The 16,275-nt window shown below is 51.0% G+C and overlaps 3 protein-coding genes across 3 annotated transcripts; 1 reads left to right on the forward strand and 2 right to left on the reverse strand.

The window, feature by feature from the left end:
- Positions 1 to 465: 465 nt before the first annotated feature.
- N7481_003034 (uncharacterized protein) lies at positions 466 to 4,067 on the forward strand (the record flags this gene model as incomplete). Its single annotated transcript, XM_057262253.1, has 3 exons — positions 466 to 2,395; positions 2,454 to 2,968; positions 3,021 to 4,067. 3 exons carry the CDS (start codon positions 466 to 468, stop codon positions 4,065 to 4,067), a joined length of 3,492 nt encoding a protein of 1,163 aa, XP_057123914.1.
- Positions 4,068 to 4,601: 534 nt separating this feature from the next.
- N7481_003035 (putative sugar hydrolase) lies at positions 4,602 to 7,204 on the reverse strand (the record flags this gene model as incomplete). The annotated part of the gene is made up of 5 exons (XM_057262254.1): positions 4,602 to 5,744; positions 5,820 to 6,753; positions 6,837 to 6,900; positions 6,963 to 7,077; positions 7,172 to 7,204. 5 exons carry the CDS (start codon positions 7,202 to 7,204, stop codon positions 4,602 to 4,604), a joined length of 2,289 nt encoding a protein of 762 aa, XP_057123915.1.
- Positions 7,205 to 7,998: 794 nt separating this feature from the next.
- On the reverse strand, positions 7,999 to 13,506 carry iml1 (GTPase-activating protein IML1; the record flags this gene model as incomplete). Its single annotated transcript, XM_057262255.1, has 1 exon — positions 7,999 to 13,506. One exon carries the CDS (start codon positions 13,504 to 13,506, stop codon positions 7,999 to 8,001), a length of 5,508 nt encoding a protein of 1,835 aa, XP_057123916.1.
- Positions 13,507 to 16,275: the final 2,769 nt, after the last annotated feature.

Raw genomic sequence — 16,275 nt, forward strand, 5'->3', positions numbered from 1 at the left:
TGGCGGACCCGTTGTCGTTGTCACTGCAGCACACCGCCATTCGGAATCTCCACAACTTTCCTCTCCAACTCCCCTCCATTCAAGAAACAGCCCCATCGCTGCCTTCGTTTCTTTTCTGTTCTTCTCTTCTGACTTCACTGTGGGGTGCCCCCGCCAATTGTCTCCTTTATACTACTGTCTCGGTGGCAATCCTCACCCCACTGCTGCAGCTCATCCCACTTTTCTGCTCTTTCAACCTCCCCTCCCCCAGCATTTCTCGACATTCTCGCCCCCTCCATCAGTCGATGATGGTTCCTGCTCCGTGGAATTAAGCAATGGGTACATGCAGTCTAGTATCGCCTAGCTGTCTGATACCCATCGTTACACTACATCTCTCGATCGGTCTATTTGCCTCTTATTGAATCTGCTACCTCCCTCTGCTAACGGCGGGTTTAACAACCCCCCCGTGGTAATTTGACCTTGACCATGTTGGGTCGACTGTTAAGCACCGCCGCGTCAAGCTTGAACCCGGCCACCTATTCTTCCTCTCGCAATCACGGAACTCCCCTCGAATCGGTCACCGAAGAGGAACATACCTCCGGCCTTCTCTTCCCTGATGCTAGCCTGCTCCGTCGCTCCAACACCCATGCATACCCATTACAAACGACCTTTCACTCTCCCAATGCCTCCACTGCTGGTGCTTACGATGACCGTGGGGGGATGGAATTGGAACCATCCAAGGATTTTCGGGTGATTGTGGCACAGAACGCCCTGGGTGACCGGGATGCCTGCGTCTTGTTGGACACACGTGCCTCATCCGATTCTCCACCCACTGGTCTCGGCATCGACTCGCAGGGCCTCGATCAAACTGGCTCTAGACATGCTCGTGCTGTCTCCAGTCTATCTCGCGGCACTCGCCGCAATATCCATACACAATCATCCGTCGTCGAATCGAGTCCCCTTGCTACCGCCGCTAGCGCACGGCGGGCCTCAACAGCCAGTGCCAGCGCTTTCTCCCGTGCCCGAGGCCGTAGCTCTACACTTACCCCCGGAGGAAATTGGCCTGATAATCCGAGACACGGCACCGATTCCAATGACACTGGCTTGCTCAACTGCATTTTCGGCAGCAGCGCGTTCAGCTACCGGGGTTCATCAACAAAAATGCACATCATCTCTGCTGACGATGACCCTGGAACGTCAGCTAGCATGTCGCCTGCCGGTCGAAGCCCCATTGCCCGAGCTTACACCACTGGAAGTCCCTCTGGAATGATGGGAGCGGCTCGAGGCCCAGATGGAAAACCGCCTGCCAAGGTCACCGTTTTATTGACCCGGATGTTCAGTGTCAATCTTCCAGAAGGCCCCGATGCTTCAGCCGATCGGCAGGATTACGCCAATGCTATTTACCAGGAGTCTCTTCCCGAGATGGGCTTCCCCTTTCCGGACGTGGCAAAACGGAAGAAAATCAAGGAGAAGAAGACGCCCATGTATGCGGTTGCGATTACGATTCAAATCCCCTTACTTGCACGCAGTAATGCGGGAAGACCAGTATCTCGATTCAGCACCCTCGGTCTGGATTCTTCTCGGATTGGACTTTCTAGCTCTCTGGATTCGGACTACCGTTGGCCCGGCGTACTTTTCGATGACAGCTTATCAGCTGCTTCCCCTCCAGCGAGCTTAGACGAGCGTTTGGATCTGCTGGTTGATCATTGGGATGTGATTACCCGCACATTATCCCACTTGGAGCGACTTGCCCGGAACGAGATCCTTTTTTTGTTGCGAAAGGTCGATTCCCTCGCTGGTTCCCACCCGAAACCTGCGAAACCTCCGAATATGCAGCGCACCAACCAGACCATAGTTCATTTGCCGGCCAACATACTTGCAGTGAATTCCAAACTCAAGGAAGAGGCCATTCGCAGTACGCGTCGAATCAGCATGGCTCTTCAAACCCCATATGTCGTGACTGGCCAGAGTCGTTGGGGCGTGTGGCGAGAGGAAGGCCGTTCGATTGTTCGGGGGCTTGGAGATAAAGAATCAAATTTCTTCTTTTTGGTCTTGCTTACTGCATTCCTGGGCAACCATACAGAGTGGCTCAATGCCCTTGGGCCGGAATGGTACCGTCGCCGCCATAATCAGCAGCAAAAGGCTCAACAGGATTCTGAACCCATCCTCACCCACCGAACTGTAGTCATCTGCCCGGACAAGATGACCGCCCGCCGTTTGATTTTCCTACTCTCTGCATTCTTCCCCTCCAAACAGCGAATCGATCCTCTGCCTTCGCCGCTCCGTCCCGGAACCTCGGCGTCAATGCGCGCCGTTTCTCAAAGCCCCCCGGCGGTGCCAGTCCTTCGCCAGGAATCCCTTAGGAGGGCTATTGAACGACGCACACGAGCCCAGAGAGGCTTTCCCGGCGAGAATGGTCAACACAGGCGTTCGCCGAGCGTCTCATCTCAAGAAACAACTCTTTAGATCTACAGAAGCTGTTGACATGAATCCCCCATCACAACATCCAGCCGCACGTAGAGGATCAGATGCCCGTTCCATCCGGACATTAGGTCCCAACCCCCAGGCCAGAGATCCTCGTGCTAGTGGAGCAACCATCTCGATGACGAACCAAAGCAGTACCGTCCCTGTTCCTCATTTCACTTCACAGCAAAGTCGTACCAGCCAGGGAGGACCTGACCACAGTGGGGTGGAGTCCAATGACAGCCTGGCATCGGAGAACTTGATGAAGAACCTACAGCGATGCGACAGCACTGTACTGAGCTCCAACGGAAGTCTTCCATCTGCCGGTGGCCGCTGGGGAGGTCTCTTCTCGGGCCTGTGGAGCTCACGACAGGAGTCTACAGATGGGGCCGATTACTACTCTCCATCTCAAGCCCGCAAAAAGTCGGTGTCTACAATCGCCGGTCCCATAACACGTGGCCCACCCACATTGAGTGAAATGGTCAAGGAGGTCACTGAAGATGAGGCGGAGCATCGTTCCGAAACAGTAACGAGTGGAAATATCTCGATCCCCACTGCTGCACCCCATGGATCTGAAGATACTTTCCCCGGAGCCTTCATCTCTGACAAGCCAAATTCGCGAGTCCCCTCTGAAGCTGTCAGTGCGTGCCGAAGACGGGGTGGTAGACGTCGATCTTCCACTGCCTGGATTCTTGTCTCTCTCTTCCTCGGGAGACTCTACAATTGCATCACCGAGAAAGACTCGAGCATCAATTAACAGCGTCGATGCCATTCCATCCACTCACAGCAGCGGCTCCGGATTCCACAATGCCATGAAAGATACCCCTGATGGCCCCAGCTCTCACGTTGCTGGATGGCTGAAGGTATTCCATGAAGATTTCTCCCTGCAAGCAGTCAGACCTTATGCATCTGTTGAGGCAGATATTAAACGCGCCATGCAAGCCGAACCCTCACCCTACATCCCTTCGACTCCAGACGCAGATGGCTCAGAGCGTTGGGTCGATGTTGCAACTACCTTGATTGCAGATACCCGGGCGTCCTCTGTCAAACGCCTCCGCTTAAGGCGCAAGATTATCGTGGGCCATCATTATGGAACGAGCCAAACCCCTCCATCCCCGGTCAGTGGCCACAACCAAGGCCACCGCTCCTCTTCAACCTCCCAATTACCTGGCATTTTCGGCTATAGCAAGTCGCCTGATGACAACCTCAGTAACGGGCAAGACCCTCACCATGTGGAAGAAAGATTCATCGAGGAGCCTGTCATGGATCTCGACGGTATTCTTGTCGATGCAGTTGAGCGAGTCCTCGGACAAAGCGGATATTCCTCGCTAGCACAATCACGTGCCCCGTCACCTTCGCGTGCTCGTCGAGGAGATGACACCGGCCAGACCACGCCCCGAGCAGAAGATCCTCCTGTTGAAGTACCCCGTGCAGAATGTCGCAAAATGGTGCTCGGAGCTCTGGAAGAGGTTGTCCGCATCGTCACAGCCGAGCACTGCCGGGAAGACGTTGATACCGAACTAGGCATCGCCGACCGTGAGCGTCGACGTGCTCAGATTGGTGCCGATAATACCTTGCGTCAAGGAATTCGCAAGTGGCTTCTTGATGTCGAAGAAGCTTGGTGATTGATTGGATTATCATTTTCCATTTACATTGCCGTGAATTGTCATGACTATTTTACACCCACCCACCCACTCACTCTAAGCGTTTTATCATGCGCTGCCCCTTCTTTAAAGGGGGTTCCACCCTAATATTTTTGCCGATTCAGAAGTATGATTCATACCTCGCTGTGCATTGCTGCAATGTTCTTCTATGATACCCGAGTCTTTGTTGATGCCTGTTTCAACCAGGCCTGGCATTTTTGTTTGATCTTGATCTTGATCTTATCTTTTTACTTTAATTTTTGATGAATAGACTAGTTCTCTCGATAATTTCCTTGACATCATCTGAGTATTGCTTGGTGGTCAAGTATCCCAATCGATGCGATTGTATTGTAGTGGGACCAAGATTAGTTACTTTTCATCGCATATTCGTCACGTAGTCTCGTGCTGAACTTCCTCTCATTTACCAACTGAGAAACTAGATGAACACTAGGAGGCCATGTCTGGATAAAGAATGGCCACAAAGCTCAATTCCCAGCCGTTGTAAAATACCATTGCTCACTTATGCAAGTAGATCACCTCGATTTCTTGTCCTTCAACCTCAACGCTCTTCCCATCCGCGGCAGGAGAGACCTGAATGGTTTTCAAGACCTCACCCGTTTGACCAGGATCCACAATATCCACCGAAGCTTTACCATCTAATCTGCCATTGACCAACAGTTGAATGCCCTCCAATGCTGCATCCTCGGGTGCCTTCAGCAAGGGGTTCGTGATTGTCACTGTTCCCGGCCGAACAAGAATGGGCAGTGTGTCAAAACCATGAGTTTCAGTATACCATCGGCCACCCTCATAAGTTTTCGAATAATCAAACCAGCTGACCCAAGTTCCCTGGCTCTCATCCTCAACCCGAGGCACATAAAAGGTGACCTCGCCCTCTTCCGAGAAAACAGGCGCAACCATCAAATTCGACCCAAACATATACTGCGTATCAACAGCATATGTATTCAAATCCTGCGGAAACTCAAGGAAAAGCGCCCTCATAAGCGGCACACCCTCCCGATGACCCCGCAGAGCTTCTTGCAAGATATACGGCGTAAGCAGAATCTTCCTCTTCACACAATCCCGCAAAACATCCGAGCAGTCCTCGCCATATATCCACGGAACCCGGAACGAACTGGACCCATGAAGTCGCGAATGCGAAGACAAAAGTCCAAATTGTACCCATCGCTTATACAATGCCGGCGGCGGCGTTCCTTCGAAGCCTCCGATATCCGATGCCCAGAAGATATACCCGCTAAGCATTAAGCTCAGTCCACCGCGCAGGGACTCGGCCATTGCTTCGAAGGTGCTCTCGCAGTCGCCACCCCAGTGAACGGGGAATTGCTGGCCACCGGGGGCGGCGCTGCGCGCGAAGAGGAGGCCTTGGTTTGTGCCAACGCGGGCGTTTAGCGCGTTGTAGACGATGCGGTTGTAGAGGAGGGCGTAGTAGTTGTGCATTCGGGCGGGGTCTGAGTTGTCGTGGTATTTTATACCTTTTACTGGGATTCGTTCCGCGAAGTCGGTTTTGAAACTGTCGACTCCCATGTCCATGAGTCTTTCTAGATGGTTGGTGTACCAGGTGCATGCTGCGGGATTGGTAAAGTCCACGACGGCCATACCGGCTTGCCAGAAATCCCATTGCCAGACGGAGTCATCAGTGCGCTGGAGGTATTGTTAGTTTGTATTGAGTAGAATAGCACTAAGCCTTGAAAAATGGGATCACTATCGATCTCATACCTTGATAAAGTAACCATTTTTCTTCCCTTCCTCAAACAGGGGAGAAGCCTGCCCGACATATGGATTGATCCACACACTGATCCTCAATCCTCGATCTTTCAATCTCTGAAGATAGCCCGCGGCATCAGGAAACATCTCATCATCGAAATCAAAATCACACCATTGATATGACTTCATCCAGAAACAGTCGAAATGAAATACACCCAGCGGAATGTCCCTCTCTTTAAACCCATCCAAAAACCCCGTAACAGTCTGCTCATCATAATTCGTCGTAAAACTCGTCGTCAGCCAAAGATTATAGCTCCACGCCGGAACAAGCGCCGGTTTCCCCGTAAGCGTAGTATACCGCCTGAGCACATCCTTTGGCGACGTTCCAAAAATCACAAAGTATTCAAGTTCCTCGCCAGAGACAGAGATATTCACCCGCGTCGTGCGCTCAGACTGTACTTCCAAACTCACTTTACCCGGATGATTGACAAAGACCCCGTACCCCTTGGACGAGATATAGAATGGGATATTCTTATACGCAAGCTCGGAGCTCGTACCTCCATCCTCATTCCAGATATCGACCGTCTGTCCGTTTTTGACAAGGGGACCGAATCTCTCACCGAGACCGTAAACCTTTTCCCCGACGCCGAGATCTAGTTCGGCTAGCATGTAACCTTGTTTCTCGGCGTAGATTCCATCTGCGGTGTCGTATTTGACGCTGCGCGTGTCACGGACGTACCCGATTGATCGGAATGAATGGCCTGTGAGCTTTTTGGCGGATTCGCTGCGAAAGACGAAGTCTAGTTCGTTGGGATTGGAATTTATGTCTAGGGAAAGCGGTCCACTGGCGTAGGTGAGTTTCTTGGTATCTTGGTTCTGGGTGATTGTGGTGTGTCCGGTTTCTTGGTTGATGGCGTAGTGAGGGCCATTGTCGACATTCCCGGCCCTAGAAGAAGTTAGCTGTCAATTTCATCTTCAACTCTTTTTTGGAAACCTTCTTCTGTTCAAATTTAGGTGGTCGGCACTTACCAATGAACAAGCTTCACGCCAATAATCCCGTCTAAAGGCGAAGTCACCTTTGCTGAGATGGTCGCTAAATAGCCATCAATCCATTAGCTAAACCCAATTGCTCGGCGAGAAAAGCGAAATAAATACGCGAATTCAAAGTATCACCGCGGTGTCTCTGAAACTTGTTCAGTAGTAGATCGACCGTTTCCTGCTGGACACGCAGTCTTTCGACATTGCTCATCCATTCGATGTTAACTCCCTCCTATTGATAGCCCAAAATTAGCATACTGAGCTTCGAAAAGATAACATCGCTTTATTTTCTGATGATAAAATCCAACAAGGGAAACAAGGCATACCCGCAAGCACCACATTCCCTCTGTGAACTTCATGATCACCTAAAGACCGTTGTTCGAATGAGTATCTAAAACCCCGCACAGCCGAATCGAATCGGAAAAGTACAAAGCGCCAGGAAGAACTTGAACGAAGATATGAATAAGAGAAGAAGAAGAAGAAAAGAAATAGAAAGTAAGTAGCCCCCATCCAAGTTTTTGAACTCCCCTCAATTCCCCTCGTAGCATCCCAATCCGACACGGAGGACCGTCCGACATCACCAGATCGTGGGTCTCACTAAGGGACACCGTTGGACGTATGCGAGATGCGCTGTGGAACAAGCGGGGCAAATCCAATTTTCGCACGATGTCAATATCTATCAGTACCTATCGCAAGGGTATATCCGGCATGTCCACCAACCAGAGGCTGCGAGGGCGAGTTTCGGCTGAATGCAGGGCGATTTGGCTAAAGGCCCCCTTCCCTTGTGGCGTTTTTAGTGGAATACTGGGGGTATTCATCGGGATTAGATTAGATCGGATTAGATTTGTTGGAAACGCCGAATAGATTCGTGATAAATACCGAAGATTAAAGTGTAGCTAAACTAATTTTACCGGTGTCTGCCTGGGTGGTTTTCCGGATTCTACGGCTCATATAGCCTCTTTCGTGACAGGCAATACTTACTTATACTTCCTTCCATTGAGGTAGCAGCGGGGTGAAAAATGGAGAGAGAACATTTATTCCATAAAAACTATCGTATACATGACACTGATAATCGCAGACAGGGTATTTGGTACAAAACAAGATTAATCAAAAAAAAGCAAGTCCATCAGAAAGGCATTGCGAATCTGGTATCCTAAATCAGAGGTCGCAAGGTCCCACTTCGTGGACTACGAGTATAGCTCAGACTCTCACCGCGCGCACGAGCACGCACCAATTCTGGCGACTGCAATCCGTCGTGGGATTCACGCCGGTCGTTCGTAACACGAGACGGCAATCCGGGCGGGGGAGAGATGTGGTGGCTAACCACGCTGGCAGGTAACTCCAAGGATGGGATAGAAGTATCCATGAGATGATGTGCGGCTGCGGGCTCGACCTTTGTCGAGACTGGACGGACGTGCGATTCCTTGTAGAATTGCTCCAGCTGGATGACATCATTGCAGAACTCTTGAAGGACGTTGAGGATGTGTTCTGGGGCCCGGTAGAGGTTTGCAGAGTCGAAGTTGGATGAGACTGGGTTCGGCATCGGGCTTCCGATATCGTGGAGAGGTCTGGTCATTGGTGAGAGACGTGGCGAGCAAGTACGATCTAGTGGATCGTGGGCTGCTGCTGGGCGGCCCCGATAGTCTGTGCGATTATGATGCTCGTACCGGCCTGTGTCACGACTTGCAGCGGTCCGGGTGCTGACTAGACGGTTTGCTAGGAGGAGGAAATCGCCTTCGTCGGTGATCTGGGCTAGGATGCTACCTGTTCGGTGGATGAACTGAGGGTATTTGTAGTCGGGTTTGCCCCAGGAAAATGAGACCTCGACATCCGCGGGGAACGCGGAAGCGGCCTCGAAATCAAGCACGAAGTCAAACTTGCGTAATATGCACTTCTGGTAGTAGAGCGGGTCCGGTGGCCCGGGCTGTGCAAACGATGCATTGTTGAAGACCGTATGGACGGGGCCTTTTGGCGCCGGCGTCTTCAGTGTGATTTTGTATGGCTTTCGGAATGGCTGGGTTCGATCGATGGCGCATGCTTCAGCGATAGGAACTTGGACCAATTTCAACCCAAACTTCTCAGCAGTCGAGGCCCAGTTGTGTACCGTGTCTTCGATCATCTTGGGGGTCGTGCTCATCCAGCTTAACTCAATATGGAAACAGTTCTCAGGGTTGTGCAGCCGGTCATAGTGAAGGTCAATCACCTCCGCCCGATTCGATCGCTTACGAGCATCCACATCATATTTAATGGACTTTGAAAGCATAATGGCAACTTTGTTTTTGCCCTTGGAAGGCGTGGTCGGGGTCTGGGGAACTCGATCATCTGTGCTGTCAGAACGAGTCCGGAAACTTGAAGGTGAATCTCTGACGTTGCCAATAGCTGGTGTTGATGGAGTAGACTTTTCCGCGCGTAATTGGGGGAACCAACTACCACCCCGAGATTCGGGCCGTGTGAGACGGAATTCGGCAGAGATCTGGTAGAAATAATTGCCGTCTCGGAAATTGTGTCGCTTCTCGACGTGCTGGAATAGACCCTCCTTCATCAATTCATTTCCAAACACAATCGCCTCGTCGCGCGTATCAATGTCTTTGAAGTTTTGCAAGAGCCAGGTCGTAAATTCAACACCAATAAAGCAGTTGTAATGCAGTCTCCAATGCCATCTTCGGTCCATCAACCGAACTCCCTTCTCACCTTGTATTCTCTGTGACAGCGATGAAAGGTTAAGACTAGACCTCTCAAGTAGCTCTGACTCGGGCAGCAGTTGAGCAGGTGGATTGTCAAGCCCAGGATCAGTGAGCAGCACGCGATCCAGCTCTGCGGCAACAACTTCCGATGGGTTCCGAGTCTGATACATGATGTTGAGCGGATTCTGGTCTCGTTTCTTAGTCGACGATTCAAAGCGTTTCTCCTCCGGGGACACATATTTCTGCTTTTGCCAAATAGAGGTGAGCCGGCTGATTCCAAGAATATGAATTTCCTCCTCGTTATCCTCGTTGTAGGGCTGGAGTTGACGTCGTGAAGTGGACTGGAGCTGCATGGGGATCAAGACGTAGCGGACCCTCCAGAAATGCAGTTGCTGCGCTGGATTATGGAGATAATCGCGGTGACCGGCGACATAGTTGTCCGCGTAGTTCCAATTATATTCCTCGGCGGTAGGATCCAGCTTGATGTCTTTAATCTCATACTCTGGTCTCAGAATCGTTCTCATGGCTGGCTGATACAAGGTCAGATTAGACCTCTTGGGCATCGTGAGCGTCGCCGAAGATTGATGCGTGAAGCGGGTCACCTCAATTTCTCCACCCTGGATACAGATGAGACGGTGAATAGCGCTTCCCTTAGACAAGAAAACTGTAACGCCATCTCGCTCTAGACCTCGAGGGTCAAAAACGTTCAAGGACTCCATGGCAGGCTGAGATGTTACTTCCGCTACATGTCTTCCAACAACGATTTGAAAGCCATGGGAGAGACGTAGCGATATCATCTCGCGCAGGAGTACTCCTCGGGTTTTTGGTGGCTCGAATCCTTCAACATCGTCGTTTGGGAAAACGCGGTATGGGGTTTGCAGATAGTCTGAAGTAAGTTCGGTGGCGGTGGGAAACTCTTCGGTTGTCAATGGCAGCACTGCCGGTGACTTCAAACTTTTCCACTTTACCACAGCTACATGCGGAGGGCGAGGGTATGCATGCTGCCAGCGACCAAACCAGCTGGTATTGCGCATGACATCCTTAGGAGTATTGCAAGGGTTAACAGATCTGACCCATGGGGCGAGTGCTTTGTTTGGCGACCCCTTTGTAAAATCTCGGGAGCCGTGGTTTATCTTGATCTCAGGTCTTTGCTCATGATAGCGGGATTGACCTTCCTGGCGTCCCTCCTCGTCGAATGGGTTTTCTACTGCAGATGTCGACAATGGTGCTTGTGTATCCCCGTGCTGCTGTTTATCCGGGGATTCCGCTGGCTTCTTCGGGGGAACTTTGATTGAGATAGGCTTGGAAGGGGTTACACGACTTCCATGGAGCTCTCTAGGGGGAGTAGATGCTCTGGATGACGATACTTCCATGATCGTTGGCGTGGAAGTAGACTCGGAAGGACTCAGGGATGCGATACTCCTGGTGTCCGAACCTGCGGCTCTTTGGTTTGACATGGGTAACGCATTTGCGTGCTCCACATGGATACCCGTACTTGCAATTGCTTTAGAGGGAGCAGCACTCAAGCCCCGGAGTGCAAAACTGATTGTTCTTGATATCCTCGACGAAATAGGCGTAGTCGACGGCTTCAAAGAAGACTTTTTTGGCGACGGGCTGCTTTCAGAAGAAAGAGGGCTCTTGGGACTAGCCATAGCAGAAGTATCAATTCGTCGGGGCCCGGCTCGCATAGCTGGATTGGTCTCAAGAATATTATTATCCTTGTCTCTGAGCCGTGAGATCGACCGTGCAGAAATTCGATCATGTGCTGCGACAGCTTGTACCTCTGGCTCGCTGAGTCGCTTGTTTTTGGGCCGTTGGCTCTGGCGTGGTTTGGGGGTGGCCGCAAATACATTGTCGTCGTACTGATCCATCCAAGCCATTATAGATTTGCGGGACTTTTGTGGAGTTTTGGTCTGAAGATCACTTTCGTCCTCAACGTTCTCGAGGAAGGACCCTGGCCGAAGGCTTTCGCTGTACTCGACTTTGAGTGATGCAGTTTGCGCGAATCGAGCCCTTGGTGGACCTCGAGATATAGGATTATTCCCAGGCCAGGATCCTCGGGGTCTTGCCATATCGAGACCCTCCAAAAGGTATGGAATGGAGATGTTTGACTGTTCACTTTCCATAACCCCCATCATCTGAATTTCATACATTCGAACCCGTGGAGTAAATGCCTTGGAGGGCCGAGTGACGGTAAATGGGATCGGTGCATTTGGATCATTCTTCAGGATTCGTCGGGCTTCTCGGTAAGTTTCCGGATTCCAATAGGAAATGTCGAGCCAGTGAGGAATTCCGTAGCTCCATTCCCCCAAGTGAGGATTTCCTCTTTCACGCATTCGTGTCGCAGATAGATAAGAGCCCGGTGAGAGGTAAGATGATCTGCTCACAAGGCTGGATATTGAGTGATGGATCTCGGGCGACACGTTTCCTTGGGGGGTGCTGCTAGAGCCTGCGGTGAACTGTCTCTCCACCGGCGCTCGATACTTGAACAGCGGCACAGAGTGAAGAGGCATTGGGCTCAGACAAACAAGGTCAATAGCAATGCCGCGATTCGCCAAGGCTTCTGTTGTAGAAGCTAAAGATTCGTGCGAAACCTCAAAGACGCCACTTCCAGGTGTAATGACAATAATGGATGTGCCGGTATGAACCATATCTCGATCGATGTGGTCATATGCCAAGTGGGCCGAAGCGAGATGAATGGCTTCCAAAATATTCCCGCGTAGGGCTGTGCTGGGGCGTCCTGCAATAACTGCAGTGTGTGGCTTGGACGGGATTTTGACACCACTTCCAGCGGCAGCATCGAGATCGTTCGTCTTGAGAATCGAGACATCTCTCAAAAAGGATCTGAAATTTCTTTTGAGCTCATCCAAAATGGTTGTCCAATGACCGCTGGCCATGTCGTTCACAACCACGCGGTAAAAGTCTCGGGTCGGGACAAGGTTGCCGCCCGCACTCTTCGCATTACCCGCAGTAAGCGATGTGATACTGGGATGGGCAGATGCATCGTACTCTACACGGGTGAAGAGTACGATGGTGACTAGATGCTTTGCGTCGGAATTGACCCACCGTTTGAAGAGTTCCGGAAGGAAGCCGTTGATGACGCGACTGAAGAGAATATCACCAGAGCCCTCTGAGTCAAAATTCCACATCTCTCTAGACATTTGGATAAACAGGACGTATTTGGCGGACTCGCTCCGGAAAACAGGAATCGTGTTGGATGCGAAATATCCCGAAAGAACTTTCTTCTCTCGAATGAAGATGTTCTTGACTGTGGCCTTGATACTGTTCATGAAAGAGATTTTCTGACCTTTGTAAATGGTTTTCTCAGAAAGTTCCGACATCACCAATCTCCACATGTCAGATCGGACCATATACTGATCACGGAAAGCAATATCGACATGAGATGCCGCGCATTGATCGCGGTCAACTATAGAAAGCACAACCTGACTACGGTTCTTGAAGCCGAATGTATTGGCGACATTTCCGGTGATGGAGATCTCCAACCTGGGATTGCGAAGTTTGATATCTTGCGGGATGGGCTTCACAACAAAGAGACAGCGGGATTGCAGGGGAGTTTTGAATTTGGATGTGCCATCGGATTGCGAGGTCGTACTCAAGTCCGGGTGAGATTCACGAGCGGTCTTAATATCCGAGTCTGGCTTTACGCCTGAATGAATTGAATCACCGGGAGCGCGAACGGGTAGAATCTCGACCAGGTCTCCGACCTGCACGCCACTTTCGCCAAATACCGAGGGGTTGAGCAGAATCTCTTCCGGGGAGAAGGGATCATTGTGCACCCAAAGCGTGCATTGATGCCGAGTCAGACTGGTGGAAAGACGGACGATGTGCTCGTCCGACGTGGGGCCATGATCTCGGCGAGCTGTCTCCATCGAAGATTGGATGGTGGACACTGTCTCTAGACTTGCGGCGCTCACCTGCCGCAAATGCGACTGGCGCATGGGCCCGCGCAGTGACATTCTTTCCCCGGGGTTATCTTGCTTGCATCGCTGGGGACAATTGGCAACTTCGAAGCTCGTGTTCTGGGGTAGTCTTGAAATCGGATGGTTTCCAATGGTTGCAGCTAACCTTAGGTGCTCAAGGTGCCCCAGGCGAGCTCCCCGATAAGATAGGAGACCACGTGACACCCCCATATTGTCTCCACGTGATAGTTACCATATTGGTGCCTCAGGCTACAATATTGACCCAAGATCTCAAAAGAGAAAAACAAAAACGAAACTACAATTGAAAGACCATACGCCAAGGGAAGAGGCTGTGTCAATGCAAAACCGGAGAAAGTGTATTGACGACATGAAAAATAGCATATCAAGGTTATAGTTGGAAATTAATACGACCCTACAAGACCGGGATCTTTCAATGGACATTCGATTAGCTGGGGATCTCTGGGTCTTTTGTGTGTCCTGTACCCCGTACTCCATAGTGAGAGGGGCTAGAGGCTAGAGATGCAAACCCGGGCCGAGCCACTAGCATGTGGCAAGAACCCAGAAACTGCGAGTGGTCAAGGTTGGTTAGTGTGATACAAATTCAGGGTTTGTATCCAAGAGTACTGTGGCGTGACAATTTCGCGTATCAAACAAGCCACGGCAGGATTGGTGGGTGCTAAATCGGACCTCGAAATTGGCGAAATTTGCCACCGGTCTGTTGCACGGGGGGGTAATGGGTGATCTCGACGTGAGGGCAGTAAGATGTGAGATGTGGTCTGGATAAAATCTTATATGCTGGAGACGGTGGAAAAAGGAAAGACGGAAAGACAGGTGACTTGTGACTTGTGACTATTGAGGAAGAAGCCTGAAGTAAACAAAGCAACAACAGGGCAACAGCAGAGAGCAACAGCAGAGCAGAAAAGGCTGACCCAAGAAAGGCACGACCAGACCAGAGTAGCCAAACAGAACAAACCTAAGGACCACAACCCACTCACACTTCACTTGATCATTCATCCTGCCCTTCCTCCAGAAATTATCATGATTCATTAGTACAACTCCAACTCTGCAAGAAAGACCCTCGTGCCCCCCCGGCCCCCAGTTCCATTTCTGGTTGAGAATGTTGGTGGTTCCACAAGCCTCATCCAGGCTAAGCCTTGAGGGAGCACTGTCCGGCTTTGTATATTAGTTGCCACCCCCATATGACTTTACCGAGAGAGACGCTGAGCCTTCAAACCCTCCAAGAAACGTGAGATGACCTCGAGGAATGCTTGGTTCTGCAACTTCCCGCATGAAATCCTGGGCGAATGCTGGCTCAGAAGGAGCTTTCCCCGGGATGTGAATGGTTCAGCGACGACGGATTTATTCTCCGATAGAAAATCACCTGGCTCCCGAGTTCCAGGGATTGACCACACCCCTTCATCTTCCCCCTCTCGCCCTCATGTTGAAAACGACAACAAGTCTTAATTCAATCAATTGGCCCCGCATATTTCCTGCTTAGCCTTTTGGCTCCGGTCTAGTTCGTCATCAAGACATTCTGAGACCCGGTCGCACTCCGGCCACCACTCCGAGTCACAGATGTCGTCACAACCCCTCAACCATTCACTCTCAGAATGTTGTCTTTGAAGGCGGAAAAGACTCGGCATTTGAATCCATTTCTACTTCCTCGAACTTGAGGCTAGTATATATATATCTCAAACAGTATGGTTGACCATCCTCAATAGAATGTTCATGCGGGCCCCCATATTTGGTCCATGCAGCCCTATCGGGAGGGACGCCACTGTCGTTCGGAACGATATCTTCCAAAAAGAACTTTGAAAACGGCCACAGCAAGAGAACATCACACCCAGGCTGGAAGGAAATATCTTCGACCAGCAAGAATCGGGTTGATTTTTCTTTTTCTGTTCGGTGGATCTTAATGCGTTAGTGGCATCGGCTTCCAAAGGTCTAACGCAGACCACATGAAATGCTGTAACTGGGCTGCAGTTTGACATTCGCAACACCCACCCACAAAGTGTTTATACGCCCTTGTCGCTATGAAGTACAGACCACAAGTCAATTATTGGACCTAGCTGGTCGCCGTTTCCATGGTGTTGAGGCGCAACTCCACCCGATGTTATTTGTTTGGGTGCAGATGAGCGCCGCTGACACCAAGACACGGGCATCCGAAGTCATCACCGCAGGCTATAAATTGAGGCTTCTGTCTCCCGTGAATAAACGCTTTGTGAAGGTCAGAACTATTTGACCGGCCGTTGGGGGGTGCACTCGTGGGGACCTTTATCAAGCTCGGCGAAGTGTCATCGACATGGGAGTCATACTCAGTATGACAGATGCGTTGGACCCCCATAACACTGAGTAACCCTCAAGGGTAATTATTTCCGCCATGCAAATGAGCAGATGAATGCTCGGGTCTGACATGGGTATCTGGGGTCGATCGGCGTCACGTTGCAGGTTGATGCGTGTTACGTTGGCTTCGTCAGGGTCGTCAGCTACGATCGGATTCCGCTGTGAGAGACTCGAGTTCGAGACAAAACATCCTGTGGCTATATCCATTAGTTTCAGCGAAGCCAATTGTGACGGAGGCGAGAACCAGACAAACCGAACGCTTCAGCCGTGGTCGCCGGGTGCCCTTGACGGCTCCTCTCCCCTGACTCCGCGAGGTCCCATGACTTACCGATTTCATCAGTAATCCCAGCCAAAATAATCACCTTAGATATGGCTGACTATCATATTGTTATTGGTTCAAGTAAGGTTCCTGTGTTTTGCTCTCAACCCCAACAGATTACCGGCCTGTAGTCTTGCGTGTCA

Source organism: Penicillium waksmanii, assembly GCF_028829765.1.
Source record: "Penicillium waksmanii strain IBT 27052 chromosome Unknown utg000004l:1.0-5674109.0:1.0-5678898.0, whole genome shotgun sequence".
Taxonomy (NCBI): Eukaryota; Fungi; Ascomycota; class Eurotiomycetes; order Eurotiales; family Aspergillaceae; genus Penicillium; species Penicillium waksmanii.